This window comes from Apodemus sylvaticus, chromosome 2 (genome assembly GCF_947179515.1).
Source record: "Apodemus sylvaticus chromosome 2, mApoSyl1.1, whole genome shotgun sequence".
In the NCBI taxonomy this organism is placed as follows: Eukaryota; Metazoa; Chordata; class Mammalia; order Rodentia; family Muridae; genus Apodemus; species Apodemus sylvaticus.
Window position 1 is genome coordinate 56,893,454 of NC_067473.1, and position 23,689 is coordinate 56,917,142.

At 39.3% G+C, this 23,689-nt stretch overlaps 1 protein-coding gene across 2 annotated transcripts in view; it reads right to left on the reverse strand.

Annotated features, from left to right (window-relative positions):
- The window catches only part of Chchd3 (coiled-coil-helix-coiled-coil-helix domain containing 3), a 257,801-nt gene that overhangs the window by 79,609 nt on the left and 154,503 nt on the right, over positions 1 to 23,689 (reverse strand). For both annotated transcript variants that reach the window (XM_052173400.1, XM_052173401.1), the window contains exon 5: positions 12,234 to 12,317. In XM_052173400.1, the coding sequence (XP_052029360.1) occupies positions 12,234 to 12,317 (84 nt within the window). The remainder of the gene's footprint in view (positions 1 to 12,233; positions 12,318 to 23,689) is intronic.

Below are 23,689 nucleotides of genomic sequence, written 5' to 3' on the forward strand. Positions count from 1 at the left end.
AAATAAAGAGATTATCCAATAAAAAAAGAAGGGAAAAATGTAAGCTCCTTCTATACCTGTTAACTTTTCAGATTGAATGTCCTCACTGAATTCTGATTAAACCTGCACGATTGACCCAAACATCACTGACAAAAGCCCTTGTTCTCTGATGATTCCTTAAATCAGAAGCTGCTGCAGGAATATTAGAACCCAGAAGCCTGAGGTGAAGCTCAGAGCTCACTGGAAGGCCAGGCATGCAGCATTTCCTCCAAGAACACCCTCCTTCAGGCTCCACAAGCAGTGGGTAGAACCCAGCTCCTTCCTCTCTGAGGGTTTGGTTACTAGCTCCACAGGATGGGGACTACCCTGAGCATCACAGAACTTAGAGCAAGCATCAAGTTAACCACATCAAAGAGAGCACTGATTCAGTTCTGTGTTGGTTTTCAAGGTGTGAGTATAGGGGTGGTTTTTGTTTTGTTTTGTTTTGTTTTGTAGCTTGATAATTTCCTATCTCTTAGTCAGAAAAGTGTTTTTGTTTGTTTTTTGACATTAAACAACTTAGCCTCTGCTCAAGAGATAGAGGCTAACCCAAAAATCCCAGCTGCCATCCATTCTCAGGTTATTGTCTTGCATATTGGCAATCTATCAAGTTTGAAGGGAAATACATATGAATGACATCTCATTTTAACATAAAAATATACACATGAAAGAGGTTTGAAAAACTTGAAAGAATGTATGTATATGCTTCAATACATTTTTTATTATAAAATTAGTTTCATAATAGGTTCAACAACTTATACCTTTGAAAAACTCAAAATACTATACTAACATAATGAAATAATGCATGTTTCAAACAGAGCTAAACCTACATTCCCAGCCAACCCCTCATCCCCTATCATTCTTTTTTTTTTTTTTTAAAGCTCTTCATTCAAAAGCTATCTCAAATAGCTATATAATTCTCAATAGCTTAGGTGTTACTGACAATGATGATAGCTGATATTTATCCTCACTTAGTATACATAATGCATAAAATATTTTGTTTCATTTCCATATGCACAAGGCAGTACATCATTAAGGCCACTGCACCAAGAAGAAATCTAAGGGTCAAACAAATATTTCCAACAAAAAGCAGCTCTGGGTGACATTTGACCCCACATCCACTGGTCTTTGATGCACTTTGTTAACCCTAAGGTCATTTGTGGTGAAGAGTTATCAAAGTATCAATGAGGTCTGTGGTCATTTAAGCTTATGTCCCTAAGATTCTAAGACCTGAAATTATTTTAAACTATTTCATATAGTTATGAAATATCAGGGGACAAGTACTTGAAAATAAAGACTTTATCAAATTGTGACATACAAATATCAGCAAGTAGACAAAACCAGAAAGAGCGTCTTTGTTTGTTCTGATGAAACCAATCAGCTGAATCCAACTGCAAATGCCACTGAAACTATATAGCAGTCAACTCAAAGGTCCACACCTGCTCATTGCTCAAAGTTGACTAAGATTTTACATTTTGCTTGGTTTTCATAAAACCTAAGGAACACTACCTCGTACACTCAGTATCTCAGGTCATCTCTGCAGTATCAGGAAGACTGCCATGCATCCAGCCCAAAAAGCCTGAAGGGACAGATGCACATCATTCACATGCCTGGCGCCCAGGTGACGGGGCAGTAACAATGATTAGGCAAACACCAAAATCATTCCCTTTGCCAGCAGCACAAACCCAATTTTCCAGCATCTACATGTTCATTTCTCAACCTGAAAATAGGCTAGCTTCTCTGTTAGATGAGGAAGTTCCTAAGAGCATCAAACCTTGTGTCAATAAAACATCCCAATTCACTGGCATATTATCCAGGTCATATTGGTTTTGACTCTCTGTCAAGAGAGGCTTAAAATAACAGAAGTATTATTTTGTTGTCTGGCAATGCTTGAAACCCGAATGTCATCATTACCACTGCTTGCACTTGGCTACTCCTGACGTAATATTCATTTACAACCCTCTTCTGCACGATTACTCTCAAATGCCTGCAGAACAATGGATAGTTCTACAAATTGGTTCTTGCTGTAGCCTGAGCCTCCAAACTACAACACTCGCCCTTTTGTCTCTCTGGCATTATCTTTTAGAAAATGGGTTTAGGGTCAAGTCTAAATGGGACATAATATAATTTTCTGGTCTATACAATGGCAAAATGGCAGTCTCTGCCTTTAATTATACACTCTTGAATTTTAACAAGTAGTTCAAGATATGGCTGCCAAATTTCTACAATTTCAAGCAAATCCTATGAGGGAACAGCTAATCCACAGTCCTCCATGCATTATTTTTCCTGAATTACAGAAACACTCACTGCAGTTCTGGTTATATGTTCATCTTAATGACAGATTTTCATCTCTTTTCTTTTAGCATCCCCCATCATTACACCCTGAGTACCATAGCACAGTAAATATCTATTCGGGTAATCACAACTTAGTACATAGCTGGTGTGATTTCTCTTTGCTATAAAGTAAGCCCATGGTGCTTAGATTGTAGAAATGGACAGTGAACCAAGAATCTGTTACTTTACATTAGTGGCTCTACAGGAAAAACTAATAGATATCCTGTTCACCTTCATGAACACTTTGAGGTGCAGGGCGTCTGCATCTCAGGAACTTTGGGTCCCCTCAGTGCTCCTCCAGAGGGATGTGCTGTCTGCCAAAAGGGGCCTGATACACAGCTGGAAAATCCTGCTCAACTTAAATGTCTCTGAGTTTATATGTTTCAACAATAGATACAACAATGGACTGGGTAAGGCAGCGAGGAGGCCCCTTTCCCTTCTCCAGCCTGGGACAAAGCAGAGTGGCATGCTAATTCACTTCAGGCCCTGCTGCTTTGTGCTGATACCCAGGATGGTACAGGCTGACACAAAAACCTAAAACGCTTCAAAAGTCTACTCAACAAATAACAAGCACGGGTCTGGAAAACAGACTAGAGAGCTCACAAGAACACTACAGGTCATAAAGTGACAGTGCTGTGCTGTGTTCCCTGAGCTGCACTTCTGAACTCTAATAGAGGCAAATTAAATTACAGGACATGCGATTACTGGCCTTGATCATCCAATCTATTATCCAAGAACAAAGTAGCCTTTACCAGGCCAGGAAACATCACAGCATCCTTCCAAATCTTGCAAGGCCTGCAAACACTCTGAAGGCCCCCAGTGACTCGAGGTCCATCAAGAATGGGTTCCAAGAAGAACGTGATGTCATATGCTTGTCTGCCAGACTGGGACCTGACTCCACTGATGGAAGTATTTTAGAAATCTATGCGATAACTGAGTACTATTCAATTAGATTACCCTCATCCACTTCATGAAAAGAAAGGAAAAAACAAACAACAACAAAACACAGACTCAAGTCCTCAAAGAAGGACGGCCATCTCCTGGGTTCACGGCATGATTCTGAATTCTGATGTGGGTTAAATCCGACTACTCATCACTTCTAATTTAGGAGAGTGTGGGAGAATGCAAGTTTGAATCAACAAAGAGTAGAGGGAAAAAAAAGAGGAAGAGGAGGGAAGAACAAGGAGGAGAAGGAAGAGGAGGAGGAAGGAAGGAAGGACGAGGAGGAAGAAGGAAGGAAGGAAGGCGGGAGGAGAAGCAGCAGCTTATTTAGGTTATACACGGCAGTCTTGCTAAGAATCCCACAGGCACTTCAGCGCGTTCAGCCAGGCCTTGTCCCACCTGCCCACCTTCTGCAATGGGGCAGAGAGATGCAATGAGGATTCTGGGAGTCTTCAGATCAGAGATTCTATGAAAGACTGGAATCCTTTTCTGCCTTTACAAGTTAGGATTCAATCAAGGTCTCAAAATGGCATACTTGCATTATGCAGTGCACACAGATCCTCTTAACCTACAAGAGTAGATTAATGGCTGTTTCTAGAAAAGATGCTACGGCTCCAGTGTGATGCTGAACAATCACATGCAGCATCTTCATCCTGGAAGGTGTCCGAGTGCTTGTGGAAAACAAATACATCTGTCACATTTAAACCTGACATTTCTTGGAATCATTAACTGTGGAACCAACCCCATTCTCTGTCAATAACGTTAATCTTCAAAATAATCTAGTGCTTAATTTCTGACTTCTTGGAAGCTACATGTTTAATACTTCTTTTCAGAGTGTCATCTGAGGGAACCCAGTACATCAGGAAATAGATCTTTATCTGAGAAGTTAACTAGGGAGATATTTTCTATCCACTAAATTCTCCGCAAAAATCCCATGATTTTTTAACCTTTAAAAGACAAACTTACCAGACAGTGTTTATAAAACACTTTGGCTCTAAAAATAACAGGCCAGCATAGCCGCCTTGAATCAGCTGTGAATGAAAACCTCTGTACCTGATGCCCATGGCCTTGCTGAGCTAGGTGTATGCCACCATATCTATGTACAGTACCTGGATCACTGATAGAGTTGACGATATTTGGTCTGAACAAATGTCGAATGTCAATGAATTCTCTCTAGTGCCCAAATTATGATTGAGAATAAATAAGATTATGGCAAGTCTTCATGGCCAAATTAGATTTGGGTTCTCTTCATCGAATGCTGAGTACAGTGTAAACCTACTTTATATGCTAGGTTCAGATATGGACATTTCTTCTTCAGTGATGCCAAGAGCTAATATTATTTGCAAATATTTTAATGACCATATGTATCTTTCTAACTGAAACTAATATGCTGAAATGCAATCTCTTCTAGAGGCACAGCTGGCTCATGATCTGAACATAAAACTGGGATTGCAAAGCATTTTCTACAATTTCCTTTAGAAAGTTTAATGCTCATGTATTTTCATTTTTCGGCTAGCAAAGTGAGGAAATAAGCATTGGCTGGACTGTTTAAATGGAGTACATTTGAAATTTATAAATAAGATATCAAGAAGAAAACCAATCACTAATTTTATAATTGGATATTTTAAAAAATATTTAAAATTCAGATATTAAGCCCATTCTTTAATTTCATTTAAAAGAAACAAAATGGCTTCATTGGTGTTATACTGATAATAACCCTTTGCTTCTTCCCCCAAATATAATTCCAATGAAAAGAAAGTAGTATTTTTTCTCAGCTACAAATGCTTGTGGAACCTTCACAAATTGTATAGAATCTTTAAACTGAAATTTCCCATCAAATTTCACAAGGCATTTTTTTGACCTTATCTTTATACATCCAAATGACATGCCATTTCTCATAACCACCATGATAAACAGAATCAGATTATTTCATTGTACAGTCTCTCAAAAGCAAAGGCAATGGCAGAGAGGTGAGAAAGTGGGTAGCCCATCTTGTAGGCGCCTTCACACCTATGATCGTTATGAACACTCACAGAGAGGCCAGTGGTCTTTAAAGCTGAACTCTCTATCATCTCTTTAGCATGGCCCTTTGGCTATCATTGCAGAGCACGCTGGTCCATTCTAATCCCCGAAGAGAGAGGAGGCAGAGATCATTAAATTATAATTTCTATGCACAATTGCTACAAGTATTTCCTACCAACAGGATTAATATGAAAGCAAGGTCCCGAATGAAGCTGCTCAGCGGAGAGGAAGGCAGTCTAGTGTCTTGTAAATTTGATTTTACTGAAAGCCCTGACACATCATAATAGTGGAATCCTATTTACTGTAGCAAGCAGGATGGATAATGCTATTTAATACCTGGTGTACTGTGTGCCATCAGCTCGCAGCTTTGTACTCCGTGTTCTCATCTTACCTTAAGGTTAATGCTTCTTGACAGCCGACATGGTAAATAGAGCCCAAATTAAGTGCTGATCCCATGATTTGCAAATCTTTCCTCTAAAGTTAGACATAGAAGAACTGGCTCCAGTTAAGGGGATCATTTTAACAGAATACACTTTAAAAGCTTACCCCAGGAAAAAAAAACCCTAAGTCTTATATCCCTAAAGCCAGATTAAAAAGGCAATTCAAGGTTACTCAAACCACATTTCCCGTTAGAAATTTTAGAGAGGTTAACAGAAAAGCCAATGTACTCAGAGGATTTGTAGAATAATAAATTAAGGATAAGACCCCCACATCTACTAAACTGTATTGATTTCCCCCTGAGAGAATAAAATAGAAAGAGAAGTGGGTAGTGGTGACATCAACTCATACTGTTTGCTACTTTTCAAAATAACTATAATAATAAACCTCCTTTAAGAAAACAGGTCAGAGTGTGAAATGGCTCAGCATTTGCATCTAAGTTATAATCAACTGTGTCTGCTGTAGTAACAAAAGGCATGGTGCAATCAGGCTGTGTTAATTTCCTACCTAATAATATCTAAGTGCACTGATTTGAAACTTTACTTGAAACGAGCTTTTATTTGAGAGAGTGTAACTCTCAATGTATAAAACACATTGCAAGCGCTTTGCTGGGATCTGTCACTCGCAATGACATTACAATCATGATAGTGGCTTGGAGTACCTTCAATCTGCAAATGTGTGAACCAGAGAACTTCATCTGTTTCTGCAATGTTCTGTAACTACAGAAACCATGGGAACCAGCCCTGATTTCCACAAGTATTATGAAGCCAATACAAAATTCCCAAGTGTCAAAGGATCAAAGTATCTCTGCAGGGTGTCAGGTTGAAAACAGCTTCACCTGTGCAGGCCTGGCTGGAAGAGAGCTCTGCTTTTAACTACTGTGCTGAGTTTGCCAACTCACACTGCAAGGCCACAGGGAGTTAGCTACTGACCTAAAGCACAACTGCTTCTCAAGTACTCAAGTGGGGGAAGCCTGCAAAGGTAGGGTGTTTGTTTGTTTGTTTGCTTTAAGACCAGTAGGCCAATTTAATATCTCACCCTTCCAAAAAGATTTTCATACTTTTGTATCTCAGATTTTAGTGATTGTATGTATCCCATTCTGCCCTGGTTTCACTTAGTGAGATAATTTTACAATGGCAGACTTCATCAGTTAGTAAAAATACATAATAGTGTCTCCCCATACATCAGGCTCACAATAACCTACTCTGTTGTCATTTTTCAAGACTATCAGTTATCATGTTTCCCCTTCTTCCAAGGGTTCCACATTTACCAATCAACATTGGTAAAAATATCAATTGACAAAAAGTGACTAAACCCCATCACCAATTAATCACACAGATCGGCCCAACATTTTCTGATGCTGCAGAAGACATGTCACCCACTGAAAGTGAGGGGCTTCAAAAGCCAATTCTCATTTGATAGAACTATGACCTCAGCAGTTAATTAGTAACTCTCCCCAGGTGACAGGCAGTAATATGTTTTACTTCCTCCTGCTAACTTACTTTTTACTGTTTTCGTTCCCCTGCTCTCTCTGCCATTTATACAGATGCCCTTTGTGTTAATTCTGTGGGTCATTACCAAGTGTATGCCTATCACCACTGAAACCCTGGAGTCTATCAACTACAAGTGATGTGTGCCACATACTCAGGCTGATCTAGGTCCTGAGCCTCACTTCATTAAGCTCTCTGATCACCCTCAGCTCCTAAGGCCACCAGGGCTTTATACCTCCCTGCATGCTGTGCCAAACTCCATCATCCTTGCAGGAGCCAAGACCAAAGTGGCTGATTCAGCAAAAAGAATTAATTGAACTTCACTGTAAAAATTAAAAAGTTATACATACATAACACTGGAACACTCTAAGGGATCAAGTTTTCAAGATGTCGTAGGGATACAGAGACCTTCATCCTGGAAGGACTCTTAATAAGAGAACCTTTGTGTTCTCCAACTGATGACAACTTAACCTTAGAACCAATAAAGTCCAGCGGAGAAAAAAAAAAAGCATTTTCCTTAAGAACATGCCAACAATCCGCTTCAAACAAATTATCAACCAGAACTGTTTAGTAAGGAAAAATATGTTTTCTTTCCAGGAGGCAGAATGAGCTGATTGTCCTACAAGAGTAAAGGTGTACAGACCCTCAAGGGTGTCTGGCTGTTCAAATCGCTGGAGTCCTTACTGAAAAGAAAGCTCCAAATGCAGACTAACGGAAACTCTGGGGACTGCATCATACTGCAGGTTCTAGGTACAGAAAACAGTCTTTCTTTCTTTTTTGTCAAAGTTTCTTTGAGAGTGCCAGATCCTAAGGAGGAAGTGACACATTTTTGAGAGTTTAGTTCAATACTTTCAGGTTATGAGGAGGCAATCATCAAATGATAAGATCTGATCACCAGAGGTGTACTAGAAGCCAGAGGTGCTAGCTTAGCACTCAGAGTGTTAATACTGTCCCCAGACAGACTTAACAACTTAAGCATAAACTCATACATTTTAGAGGCAGCAGTGTCCTGGCCCCCAGCACAGTTGAGGCAGCTGACTCAAAACCAGATCTACTGATAATAATCTGGCTTTGTATTCTTGGGGCAAGTTGCTTTCAGATTCAGGATATTCAGAGTGGGTAGCTTCATATAGCTATTGTGAGGATAAAATGAGACAAAGTACAGTATATGTCTAACAACATGCACACTCAATGACAATTATACAAAGTACAGTTATCACAGAGAGGTGTGAAGCAATATAGATCTGCCAATTAAATATACATCAATAAAATTGTGAAGACAGAAAATACTTCCCAAGGGACTTAAGCCAGTTCTGTGAGAACACTGGGCAGTCTTCTTAAGAATTGCTCCTGCCTTCCTCTGGGCAAACTGTCAGCCAGGAGTTAATATTCTTCTGGTCTCACAAGCAAGAATCATACTCATCAAGCTCCCTTCAGGCCACAAACTTACACGTGAGGTTTTTAACACTCTCAAGAGTTAAGAGATTATGGTGTCATCTATCCCAGCACTAACTGGAAAGTCTGTGACCTCTGACTACTGGGAAATGAGGACCTGTGAAAGTTTCAATAGCCATGATTTGGAAAACTGTTTCCAGGAATAATAAAACTGTGGTCTGGGAAAATTACACTTACTAAGCCTCACATTAGTGAAAGAAGAGTATCTCAGACCCCTGGAGGACACACCTGGGAGGAGGAAAAGACTTGACTCAAGGCAATTACCTGATAGAGTTAACAGAAATAAATCCAAGTAGCAAAGGGGCAGTGCTACAGAACAGAATGTGCTGCACATGCTCAAATTGGCCAGCTCAAAACTGCTGAACTTTGCATCAAAATGGATAGTTAAAGGAGTAAATAGCTCAGGAGTGCTGAGCCTGCCATAGTGACACCTTTGGGATGACATCCTAAAACTTGTTTTGGTCTTGGTGGTCCACGAGAATACAAGGCCCTGCACATATCACCGTGCTGCACACCCCGATCCTTACAAGACCTGCTGAGGTCACATTCTTCACTGGTAACCAAGAATTGGCCTGAAGATAGCAATTCACGTGATTAAATGAAAGGTGTGTTCAAACCCACATGTAATCCACAGCAACCCGGACTTCACTGTAAACACACTCATCCTATCATGTTCTTATACTAAGCACCATCCAGTTCCATACTTTTATATTTTTTAACACCAAGTATATTCAGAATTCCTAAAAAAATCTTAAAAAGATCTTCACAACCATTAACAATATGAAAACACAAAATGCCTGACTGGCAAAAACAGACTGAATATTCTTTATGTAATCATAGATGAAATTCACCTGGACAAAATGACACAGATCCTCTAGAAATGTCAACAGAAACTAGGCTTTACAGAACTGGGAGAAGCCATGGGGAGGTTTATTGACATTAAAGTGATGTACAGTTATTAGAATCATATGCACAATGAAAAGGATATATCGTATGATGAAAACACCTCAATTGGATAATCTCTTGTGAATTTTCAAAGTGCTGCCATGTCATCTGTTATTTTGGCAGGGGTATTAGTTAGGGTCGAACCCAGGATGTTATGCATGCTACCCAAGCATTATTTAGATTCTTGATTTAGGTTATTCTAACAAACCAGTGATATAAATATTACTTCCTCCTGACAGCAGAACTTGAGAGGGTAAGAGTTGCATTACAGAGTCTGTGAAGGACAGATGAATGATGCCAGAAGGGGTCCTCTAAGTGGCACTTCTGTAGAATGACCTTCACACATATCAGGCTCACCTGCTGGCTGAGAAAATCCAAAGAATGGTCTTTCTACATGTAAATGCTTTTTTAAAAAATTTTTATGATGTGGAAATTATATAAAATGTAACCTTCCTTCTTGTCATTTCTATATTACAGAGGGAGAGATAGGAAAACAGAATGGGCCCATGTGAGCTAAAATACTGAGAAGACATCATCACTGATTTCTCCTCTAAATCATTCCATATCAGGTCTATTGGACAAATAATCCCCAAACCAAACTCCTTAGATACCCTACCACGCATATCTTTCTTCATTGAAACCTGAATAACCTTTCCTCCTAGTTAGACAAATCTGACTTCCTAGTTATAAGACCAGACGTAGATTATGTCTGAGCCTTTCTTTTATTCTCTTTCAAAACCATCATCAAATCTGGTCACTACCTTTGACACACATAATGAGAAAATTTTCAGCTCTGCTGCTTGTACCCTAGTTAAAGTTGTGGCCATCCAATTCCCTTCCCTTTTCACCTCCCACCACCAATATGACAGGGTTCTCATGTATCCCACTCTAATCTCAAATTTGCTGGGTAGCTGAGGATGACAGTGAACTGAACCCTCCATCTCCCAAGGCTGGGCTTCCTGGTATGTGTGACCCACTTCTAAATTAATCTTTTACCAAGCCTCCCTTGCTTCAACTCTAACCCAAGTCAGTCAATTGTTTGCTGATGATGCCACCAGGCTACTCTGCTTCCCATACGTGCCCAGTATATCCCTATCTTAGGAGTGACACTGTCTTGCTTCCCTATGACTAAAGACCTGTCCCTTACTATCTCAATATATTGATATTTCTTCTCCATCCAATGCTAGGCTTGCATATTGGCTATGGGAGTCCAATTCGCTATTAATTTACTGTTTTACATACTATCTATGCTGCCATATACTATGTATAACTGACTTTTTACTAACTTTAAGTTCCAAGAAAGTAGATGTTTAGCATATACATCTATTATGTATATATATCTCACATAAGAACAGTACTGCATTAGATATATAAAAGGTTATCTGCAGAACACATTGTCAAATGATCCTTATACTCAAGATGTGTTGAGTCCCCATGACATAGGAGAGAAGGAAACATGTTTGCAATATAAATAGAATAGACTGAGCAGAAGTTAACGGCGCGTTTCTCTTTTTTCCTACTTCTGATCAAATGTCATATTCTAAACAAATGAAACTTTGGGTCTTAGACAGAGGGAAAGATTACTTTGAAATTCCATAGTTTGCCAGGCAGTGGTGGTGCACGCCTTTAATCCCAGCACTTGGGAGGCAGAGGCAGGTGGATTTCTGAGTTCGAGGCCAGCCTGGTCTACAGAATGAGTTCCAGGACAGCCAGGGCTACACAGAAAAACCCTGTCTCGAAAAGCCCCCCCCCCCCAAAAAAAGAAAAAAAATTCCATAGGTTCTACATAAAGTTAATTTAAACAAACCATTGATTTCATTGAAGCGGGGTTCTTACAAGATGTTCAGACATTGTTCTTAAGTCCACTGTCTTCTTTTCCTCCAGTGCTGATCCCCACAGTGTGTCCCCTATAGTGTGTCTTAGCCCACTTGGAAATCCAGGCTGACTAGGCATATGCCTCCTCTCTTCCTAAACCTCTCCTCTAAGCTCCAACATATAGAAAGCTCCTGTTCCAATTCTTGAAGGTGACATTAAGTTGTAAGCTCAAATTCAGTATAAAGTGAATGTTTCAAAACAGGACCACCTCAAGCCAGGTAGGCATGTTGGCACACACATGAAATCCCAGCACTCAAAGGTGTAGGAAGAAGGATCAGAAGTTCAAAGTCATCCTTAGATGTGTAGTGAATTTAAGACAGGGACACTTGTCTCAAAAAAACAAAGAAAACTAATGATTAAGCAATATCTAAAATCCTAAATAATATAAAAGATAGTACCATATCCAGGAATGCATTCAAATACAATATAATATAAATAAGGTATGGCAGTGCAGATTAAAACACATTGCATAAGGTAAAATTGTGATGGAATTATTTCTTGGGTACAAAAAACCCAACAAACCAATAACGTGACTACACAAAATGAAGTTCTTAGAGACAAATGACCTACCTTTTTAACTAGGTGACTGCCTAGTTATGACTTCACTTAACTAGGAAAAGGAGCATTAGTGCTAATTTGTTGGATTTTAAACAAATGTATGGGCAGCTACAGATAGAGTGAGAGACGGGAAGCAGCAACAAGAAATAGCCATACCCTCTCCTCCAGTCTGGCCAGCTGCTCTTTGTAGAACGCATCCTGCCTCCGCATTACTCGGTCTTTCTCTTCCAGCTGCCGAGCCTAAAAAAGACACAAGGAGTATACTATATTGAGAGACAGTGAAAGCAGCAAGCATGAAGCAAAACTCAGGCAGAAACACATACAAAGCTGATGGTCACTGCAGTCTACTAGGTCTCTGCCATAGAAAACATTAATATGATGATGATTGCTGCATTTGTATGTAAAGAATGAAACTGTATTGTGTTTTTCTTACTGTAACAGCTGTGTCCTACTTTGTCCAAATGTATTTGGAAATGTCAGAATACAGTGTATAGCAGACTGTCTTATTTAACTTCTCATTCAAAGAGTAATTTTAAGAATTAATAATTAATGCACAATGAAACTTCTGTCTGATTCTTAGAATTAGATACATTTTTGCTAACCCTGAACAGATAACAGAAAAATGCCTATATAAACCTTAATATTCAAGAACCCTTGAATGATCAGTGCAACCTGTATAAAGTTACATATATTTATTCCATTTCCCTACACATGAAGTAGCAGCCTTGTTTATTTGTTATTTGAAAATTTAAAGATAAGTATAATAAAGTATTAAGACATTTAGTCATAATATTAACTTTACAATATCATATTTTATAAACTTTAAAAAAGCAATAATATTCAATCCTTCATAAAACAAAAGAAGATATCTACTTGTGGATGTCTCAAAGTTAGTTAAAATGCAACCACACATTTTCAAAACTATTGCTGTTATCCTGAATTATGCTAAACTGATCTCTGTTCCTGAAACAATCTCTCTTTGTAATATTACCTCACACTAACAAAGTTATTATATTAACATTTTGTGTTCAGTGAAGGTTAAATATATGTTTGGCTGCTACCTAGAAGAAATCAATGTATCTTGGCATTTCCATCTTTGTACATGTGCAAGTGATCATGTGTTGCCTGGCTCACTCTATGCCAGAGTAACTGTTCAATCAAGTTTCTGTTCAGTTTGTATCAATCCATTTGCTCTGTGTAGGTTTGTTCTTGTTACTTACTTTGTCTTCAACATCCTGCAGCATGTTGAAAATAAACAGATATTTAGCAATTGATAGAAATAGATATTTAGATATGTGTTCAATTTTCCCATAAATCTGGAAGATATTTATATGCAAGTAAATAATCTGTATTTTCTTGGTAAAACACAGTAAAAAGTTAACTAGTCTTTTAGGCTTTCAAAGAAAAAAAATTAATACAGAAAGAATTTTTGACAGATGATGCTATATGAGAAAAAATATATATAACTTATCATTTAGAGAGAACAAACTAAATTCAATATGGACACTCAAAATATAAATAAGTAAAAACGGAAAATGACTGAATTCATTCTAATTGGTCTATTCCAAATAGGCCAATGACAAAAAAGGACAAAAACCCCTAGATATACCTATGAAAGTTGACATCACCAATATAGAGGAGTATAGTTTAAATACTAAGTCTTATCCTTCATAACAAAAGCCAAAGCGATGCACTATAAAGACTGGTGACTCACATCTATTTACAGATGATAAGCATTTGAAAAACAATACAGCAACACAATCAAAAAAACGTGAATAAAATTTATTGTATTATTCATCTGCCAAATTGACAAAAGATTGCAAGATTATAATCATCAATATCGGTAAGAATACAGGAGGGTTTCCTTCTACATTGTTTGTCAGAATATATAAATGGTCTAACAATTTCTAGCATTAATTTCACAACACAAAATATGTCTTAAAATTGTCAATAGCCAGAAAAATGTCAAACTCCTCTATTTCCAGGACTTTCTTAGCAATTCAGGCAGCATGAGAAGACACTCATCACTAGGCTGTTAAGAACCAAAGGAAAAAGAACCATAAGTAATCCAATACTTAAGTAATACATACACTAGAAAAATAATACAGACATTAAAAAGGGAGAGGAAAAGACCATTAATAACATATTTTATCCAATTTTGAAATAGAAAGAAAAATGGATATTCTAGAAAATGTCCAGACAAATTGGAACACGATGCTAGTTTTAGGAAAACTTTGCATTTTATTTTTCATAAGTGATAATAAACATATTTTGTAGCCAAGAGCCAAATTGAAGGTGTTTGTGAGGTGAGACATCAATAGTTTTTTACGTGTAGGGTAGTATATATTATATATGCCATCTCAGAGGCAAACCTTGATAAGAAACTGCCTAGATTAGATTGGCCTGTGAGTATGTGTTGACTATGAACTGATAGGGAGGTCCCAGCCTGCTGTGGGCAGCATCATCTTGTAACAGCCCTTTACAAGTGTTCCTCGGCTACATATGAAAGTTAGGTTAGCATGAGCCTGCGACTGAGCCAGCTCGCAGCCTTTGTCCACGGGTTCTGCTGTTCCTTGCTGGCTCAGGTCAGAATGGCAAAGAGCCTGCCTTCAGGTTCTTATACTGTCTTCTCTCAATGAGGGACTCTGACCTGGAAGTGTAAGATGAAATGAACCTTTTCCTCCTCTAGGTTGCTTTCAGTGTTTTAGTTAGTGACAGAAGGCAACCAGAACAGATATGTTCACAAATATTGCCATTACTCTTATTGATAGACAATTTTACTTTTAAGTATTCCACTGTAACAGCTATTAACATTAAAAAGTTCATTTATCTAAGATTTGATATTCATAAAAAATTATGTAAACCAAGAATAAAGGAAAAACAACAGAGTTTAAACAAATGAGATAAAGCCAAACAATAGAAAAGTACTTACAAAGATTTTAGCAAAAAATAAAATCAGGGATTTTGACCCAGTCACATGGTCAGGTATTAGGAATCATAAAAAGTTGACATTTTAGAAAATAACTTAAATAATCAAAATGTCAACGATGTGCATAATGTGTGTGGTGGGGGATAATTCACAACAGAACGTGGAGATGGTTCCTTAACTCAGAAAGGACTGAGAGCAGAGGAGGACACCGAGCTGACTGCATGCTGTAAAGATGCGTAAGGCAGGAGAAAGCATGCTGAGATGGGAGCAGGCCACCGCGGACAATGAGGGCTATAGTTCTTCCCTGGACTATTCCTTATTATACACAACGAACAGTTCTTACTTCTGTAATCCCGAAAACTTGATATAAATATGAGTATCTTAAACTATGAGAGGAAAACATTAACTGATCTTGAATTTCTTGTTTGTTTTTCGAGACAGGGTTTCTCTGTGTAGCCCTGGGTGTCCTCAATTTGTCTGTCTCTGCCTCCTGACTGCTGAGATTAAAAGTGTGTGTCACCACCACATGGTTCATACTCTTAAAGAAAAAAAAATTTAATTACAATATTAACCCTAGTAGCTTCTAATACAATTTGAAACAAAATGCAAAGAGCAAGTCAGTCCTTTATGGGGCAGCTGTGCTGTGATTAAAGGTATGCCCCGCAACATCAGGCTTGATACAGGATTTTAAAGAGTAAAGTATTAATGATAGTTTACAACTTCAAATTTGCAGAGAAATTACTTCCTAAACCTTTGATGTTAATACCTGTTTTTCCTTCCATTCAAAGTATATTTTCCAACATGATTATTAAAAGAACAGTATGGCCTATCTATCTTAAAAAAAAATGCAATGAGTATGTACCATAAGGATATTTTAAAAACACTAAGGCAATTCAATGCTGCAGGCATATTGTTGAGTCATTGTGAACATAGGAACAATGAACAAATTTGATGATTTTGACGAGCTATTCTCCATCCAAATAAAGGATGAGCAGAGGTATGACAGCTTCAGAACATAAAGCTACACACCAATGTCAGAAGCCTACTCTAAAGACCTAAGAGGGAGTCATCTCCAAAGACACGACTACAAGCAACCATCACAAATCTCGCCAACTGCACACACGATCGATATCGCGAGATCCACTGGGGAGAATAACTAAGCAAGGAACATGGCCACCACGCTTCAGGGCACATCGCTTTCAAACAGTTAATGGAATGCTGGGAGGAAAAGTCACACGATATGAATCCTGAAACTGAAATAAGCTGAGAATACATTGGCTAAGCTAATGGCTATTGAGGATGGAGAGTCACACTTAGCTTAAGAGAAAGCAGTAAACTGACTGCAAAAGAAATAAAAGTTCAGTCACAGAGTCACTGTAAATGAACAAATAAAAACAAAGAGGATTACAACATTACTTGCTGTTAAGGTAGGATCATTTCTTGAGGGAATGATGAATATGAAGTCTTTCCCTACTATTCCTAAAAGAAATCTAAACTATTAGTTCCCATATTGTGCTTGGTGTGGTACAACATGAATGAGTTTGAAAACATGACAGAATATGCCAAAGCGGATCTCCCATAATCAAGAGAATCAAAGAAAATAAGGAAATCAAGTTTTAAGAACCCCAAGCAAATACTTTGATGTTTTAACTCAATGTTGGTCATTAGATTAACTGTTAGCAGGCACACACCTCTCAATAGATTTGGCTCTTTTCAGACAAAGTTTGAAGATATTTCACAGCAAAAGATTTGCTAAAGTCAATACAAGAGAATGTAGGGACATGGGCAGGACACACTGTGCTGATAGGAAATTTACCTTCCCACGAACATTCTTTGGAAAATCTTCATGGCTCAAAGGTTTTGGCATGGCTATGCCCTCTTAGCAGTGGTATGGTTCAGGGATGGCACAAAATGATGGCACTAGGAACTCAGTGAGGTCACAATGATGTAGTCACAGTATGGGTGTGTGAAGCCTTTGAGTGCCAGGGCTGGTACAGAAAGCTCAGCAGGTGCATGCTCAGTGCTCTCATGATGATCCCATAAGTGCAGACATCAGCAGGGCTGAGAAAGGCAACCTTCTTAGAGGTCTCAACAGAACACCTAACACTACATTTTCTTAGACCCTTCTGAAGCACAGACATCATGATCTGGGAGTCACAAGGACAGGGATAATCTGAGCCAGGCAGCTCTATCTGTCCTCACAATTCATGTAAAAAGATGAGCAAATAAGAGCAGCAATGAAATTATTCCTTGTCAAAATTATGTATGAAGCACAATATGTATAATCTCAATAAAATTATATGAGAGAAACAAATATCAAAGGGTATGGCTTGGCACACACTCCAAGAATGCCCCAGAATCTATAGAAGATCATCACGGAACAGCAGTAATGACAGAGTAACCTGAACTCGACTAGGTGCACACTGGAATCCTGTTATAAATGGGAAATTATCCAGTATTACTGGGCCTTTAGTAAGGATTGATGGCTAATGCCCCCTGAACCTGGTGAGAGAAAAGCAGAAGAGACTAGCAAAGCACATCTCTCTGTTTCTGCACATTCATCTCTAGCGATGATTACGTGAGGAATGACCTGGTCTGAATGTAGACAGTACAGCTCAGGGACCAGGTGGAGTAAGACTTTTGAAAAAAGGGAGACAGCAGAGCCACACATCCCTACTGTGATGGACTGAAACTGCTAGTGTGGGCCAAAATATGTCTACCCCTTCCCCAATTCCTTTATGTCAGGTTTATGGTAGAATGAGGAAATGTCAGGCCAGTAACATGTATTATACTTAAAGCACCATTTTTGAAACCACTCCCAAAGGTGCCCTTCAAGATTAGCTCATCTCAATGAACTTACACGGGCTAGCCTACTGCCAATACTGCCACACTCTTGAGTGACTGCTAAGAGGCACAATCATAAGCTAGGTGTTAAGTCCTAGCTTAGGGTGTTCAGTAAGACTGATGTCTACTGTGGGATTCAGATGAGATAAAAGCCCATCCTTCTAACACAATTCTTTTTTAAGATCTTCATACAATAAGTTTGATTATTTCTTCCCCTCCATTCCCTACCCACCCAAGTTTATATTCTTCCTAGTTCATAAAACAAACAAACAAAAACAACAGGAAAAGCTCAAACAGTCATGGAGTGTGATTTGTCTTAGCTGCCAACCCCTGACATGGGGCTGTCCCTGAGAGCAGCTGAAACGCCATTCACTCCACTAACAGAAAACAGTTTCTTACTCTAGCAGCTCTCAATGAGAGACAGCCTCATCAAGTCAGTTTCTTTTGATTGTTTTGTCCTCGTGGAGTTTCAAGAACCCTCTCTTCCCTATTTGCACTTTTTCCGTAGTAATCCCATATTACCAACAGGGGACTGGACACATGCCCTGCTCTTGGTGCTGAGCATTCTCTGGGAGGAACAAAACCAAGTGCATGGACATCGATCCCATAAATAAAAAACTAGTACGACCAGAGGAGATGGGCCGTGGCAGGCTGCTTACACAGTGATGTTCACTTCACACATTTCCACTTCTTAGCTCAGTTTCCAGAGCCTGGTACTTATCAAATATAAATTAAACGCTAGTTGAAATCTAAAATCTATGGGCATTTCCTCAGTGTTTTTTTTTTAATTGGGAGGGGGATTAACCTATTCATCTCTCTTCTCTTAAGTTTAATTTTATAGTCAAAACGTATTGTTATTACCACTTGGTAAACAAACCTTCCATAACATCTTTTATAGTGGTTCTTTTATTCTTTGTTTTCTTTTACAGTGTTTTCTCACACACCATGCCTGTCTTTGACTCTCAACTCTCTGGGGCAAGAATGAGGCAAGACTTTTCTCCTCCTATCTGTATCCTTGGTTCAACCTGAAGTCAATACTTCCACAGAAGCAGCATGGAGGATCAAGTAGCCACTACTCTGAAAGTAATATGCAAAGTCACAGCATATCATGTGGATCTGTTACTCAGGCTAAGAACAAAACAAGAGAGTGCCAACATCTTGCAATCAGGAATGAAAACAAATCTTCCTCATAGAAACCCAAAGCTAAATGTATGCTTCTGCAAAGAATGTCATCCAGCCATGTCTTGACCACAGTAACACTGTACAATGGCTGGTAGGAGTGGGATTTTATTAGTGAATACACTGAATAATTACATACTAAATATTATATACAGGTTCTTTATTTTTAAAAACTTATTTTTAGCTTATGTGTATGTATGTGCGCATGTGCACACGTGTGCAAGTGTCAGGAGAGTTTTAGGTGTTCGGGAGCAGGAGCAACAGGTGGTTGTGGGTCATGTGACTTGAATGCTGGGAATCAAACTCCAGTCCTCTACAAGAGCACTACCAACTGTTGATACTCCAGTCCACAGTTGGGGCTCTTAGTAAATGAAAAGTTGTCAAATATTCAAAAGCAGGCTACAATATTACATAAAGAGTCTCCCTTCTGTGTTAACAGGCTATGCATCTTCAACAATGCCTACAGCTCAGGAATGGCAGGAATGGCTTATCAGAACCTGTTAAAACCAGTCTTGTATCAAGTCAGTGACTAAAGACAGAAATCCTTACTTGGGACACATGTGGCATGTGGGCCAAGTGACTCATCACTGTGGAAGCTGTCCTATGTATCACAGAACAGCATCATCTCTGACTCTGACCTACATAGTCCAAAAGGATCACAGCCAAATTTCTCTCCAGCCATGGTCAAATGTCCCGTTGAGAATGGCTCTTCTAAGGATTGGTCGTTGTTGGAGCTCAATGATCAGCAGCTCTTTCCCTGCTGGGGAACCATTTCCGCAAGGAACAGCAAATTGGGACATCGCTGATTTCACAAAATGGGTTCTATGAATAACATTGTCCCTGCCTGCCAGTAAGTATCCATATGTATTGGAAAATTGGTCAGAGAACTGGCTGTACCATAACCTCACAGCAGGCTGACCTGCAAAGACATTGCACAAAATTGTTGAGAATGGCCACACGTGGGATGGAATGAATCAGAAAGCAAGCTAAAAATTTTGATCTATTATGTGTGAGCTAGAAGAATTAAAGATCTTGAAAAAAAAAAGAATTAAAGAGAGATATAAGCACACCCCTGTGATTCCATGTAAAATAAGTCTCAAAGCCGTCATCACACACAAGATTTGAAAGTCTTTGAATTCATGTTTGATTCAGGTAGGACTGATATTCAACTAACAAGAGTTGGAACTGGTTTAAGCTTGTTCTGTTCAGGCAGTCTTATCTATGCCAGGCTCCCTGCTAAAGTGTTAAAAGTCACACTTGAGAACACAGCATAGTGTGCTTCCACCATAACTTGCAAATTTCATGTTACAGAGTAGTATAAAATTTCAACATGGAGCTAAAGGACAGACTCAGGAGTATAGGCTGTAGTTACAGATGTGCTCTCAACACCCACTTAAAACAAGAACAGCAACCTCAGTTCCTAGTGTCTAAGAAACAACAGATAAACTGAATCAAAATGGACTCAGCAAGCAGTGTGCCACACACCTTTAATCTCAGTACTTGTGAGGCAGAGGCTCAAGGCCAACTTCATCTACAGGACTACAGAGTGAGATCTAGGACAGCCACAGCTACAGAGAAACCCTGTATCAAAAAAGTAAACCAAACCAAAATAAACCAAAACAATAAACAGTTTAAAACAAAAAACCCAAAAGACAAAAATCAAAAATTCAAAAACCAAAAAGAGAAATGGCTGCTAGGGCGTCAGGACTCTCACACATTCTCTAGCTCTTGCTACTACGTGTTTATGAACGTCATAGGTGGAAAATGAACACATATCATGGCTAAAAGACCACAGTGAATCAGATTCAGATGCTGAAGGCAAGCACCAAGCTAGCTTACTAACCGCTCCCCCGCCCCATCTGAAAACCGTGAAAGTGAACACTAGCTGCGAGAGGACACCACAGTAAAGCACACAGAGGCTAATCCACCAAGGTACAGGCCTGCAGCAGCAGGGACACTCATGGCCACCTGCAGCCCCAGCAGAGATCAGAGCTAGCACTCGTTTCTATCACACAGAAGGCAGGTGGCTCTTAACTAAACCAGAGCTGAGGTGGCACAGAGTGTGGAGAAGCCTAAAGCACTTGGAGTTGTGTGAATTAGGTGCAATTATACTGAAATGCATCTACTTCTTATTCCATGGTGAAGAATTTCTATTTCCAGGCATTTGTATATAATCATGTTTTACCCTGAATATTACAAAGCTCAGATACTCTGTAAGAAGCAAGCTAAACTGTACTATCTGGGCCAAGGCATTCAGTATGACTGATTTGACAAATAAATTGGACAACAACACAGAAACAATTACTATAAGACTACTGAATTCTTTTTCTCTGGATGAGCTTGCACTTGTTCCATTTAAATTTAGATTTAATGTTCACACTATGGAGAACAATTGGCTAGTCAACTGTTCTTGCAATCTGCTTCACAGGCGACGCATGGGAGACACACATGCATGCACGCACACACACACACACACACACACACACACGGGTCATCTGGGTTATTGTACTGTAAGTTGGTTCTAGGACTCACTCCTATCTCTTGTTAGCCGTTTATTTCCCAACACGCTGGAGTGACTTCATTCTGTACTGGTTTAAAGTTAAAGACTATGTCAAAATAACTTGTGCATTAGGTTGTTCTGGGACTTTGCAGCACAAACAGGATTAGTATGATTTTCTGCAGCAGTTGATACGAGCTATTGTAGAAGTATTTTCAAAACAGCATCTACTTTGTGCCAGTTCAAGTGTCAAGAATACAATCCCTGGGAGAAGTAAGGTACAGGAGATAAGTGACAGGGAAATAGCTGGAAAGAATGAGCAGGTGCAGGCTGAGCACCTCAGGCCATTGGACAGGTGTGATGCCACAACAGGAGAGGGAAGGAAGAAGATTCTGCAAAGACCGAGGAGACCCTGGTCAGGCTGCTGCCCTTTACAGCAGAACCAAAGGGCATATGCTTATGTCCGCCACATGCTCTTAACTGCTGCTAAGTAATGAAATAAGATGTCAGGGAGAGTCAACTTCTGTTCTGACAGAAGGGATACCAGCAAACTAAGGGTGAGCACCATGTATGTACCTAACTGGTCCTTTAGAATGGCTTTCCTTGCATGTAGGACAGGCAGAGCAAATCCAACATGGCAGACCAGTGGGATAATTTGATCCACAGGTTCCGTGCTGAAGGAAGGAAACAAAAAGGTTCACAAAAAATAGAGCTGCGGTTCCTTCCCAGCAGCTAACTCGCCACCTTGGCAACTCACTTTGTTTTGAGTCTGTCATGGACTAGGCGAGATACATCATAGATCTCTGTCCCTACCATTCACATTTACCACAGCATTGCTGCTGTATGTTTTGAATCTATAATATGGCTAGGACAGGTGAAACTCAACAGACGAGCCTGTTCTGATGCCAAACTGTTAGGACCTGACAAGCACACACTGAACAGCATTAGGAAATAGCCACATGTCTGTGGCACCTGCTTGCCAGGGGCAGACATTGTGTGGCTGCAGGATGTTCCCACTCCGCCTGACAGTACTGGGAGTGGGTTCATGGCTGCTAGAGCAGAGGCTTGCAAAATTAACCGGGCCGCTTTCCTGGCTTGCTGCAACCCAGAACAGTAACATAGGTAAGGTTAGAAAGGAAGGGAGCACTTTTCTACGTTGAGTTCAACTCACATTTGCTAACCAGGTCATTTTAGTTTTCATTTTTTATATACAAATGAGTAAGGCCATAGAGCTAACTGGACTCTTACACAACTACTCATACATATACACAACTACTCAGCTCTGGCTCTGTTTGGAAGTGGGCACAAAAGAACTACATTATGAACTCAGTTACCCAGGCTGAAGGAGAAAGAACTGATGTCACTGTCAGGAAAGCTGCCTGAGGAAGCCAGGGTAGAAGCTCTGCCCTGGATCTGCCTCATTCCCAACATAATCTCATAGGGAGAACGCCTCTGCTCAGAGAACCGAACTGTAGTGGCTCAAGTTGTATGACAGCAGTATTTGCAAATAATGCCAACTTTAAAAAATAAACAAAAAAGAACAAACAAAAACAACCCAAAACACCTACTGACCTAATAACATAGGAGAGCTAGCAATGAGGAACTCTAACAAACAGCCACAAACCAAAGAAAAAAATTTCCCTTATATGATAATTTTAAAACTAAGATGTAACTCTGCTACAGAAAATAGAATTTAGAAAGAGCGGGAGAGATGGCTTAGTGGTTAAGAACGCTTGTGTTCTTACAGTGGGTTTGGTTCCCAGCACACACATGATAGCTCACAATCATGTTCAATTCTGTTTCAGGGGACCTGACAGTGTCCATGGGCACTAGACATGCATGAAGGCCAACTACTCATACACATGCAGCAAATACAATTTAAGTACTTAAAAAGCTAAAAGGGGAATTTGAAAAACTCCCTAGGGGATAAAGAGCATTTTTAAAAAGTTCTTCAATAAAACAACTACTTTTAATTAGATTATCAGAGTAGGAAGGCCTTCATAGAATTACAGTTTTTCCCATCCCAATAACAAGAGAGAAGTTCTTAAAAATCTTTAGCTTTTATAAAAAAGCCATCAGTCTATCTCGCCAAAGAAATAAGTGTATTGAAAAAACAAGCCAATAATAATCTCAGAGTTACATAGAGTGGAAAGAAAGAAGTCT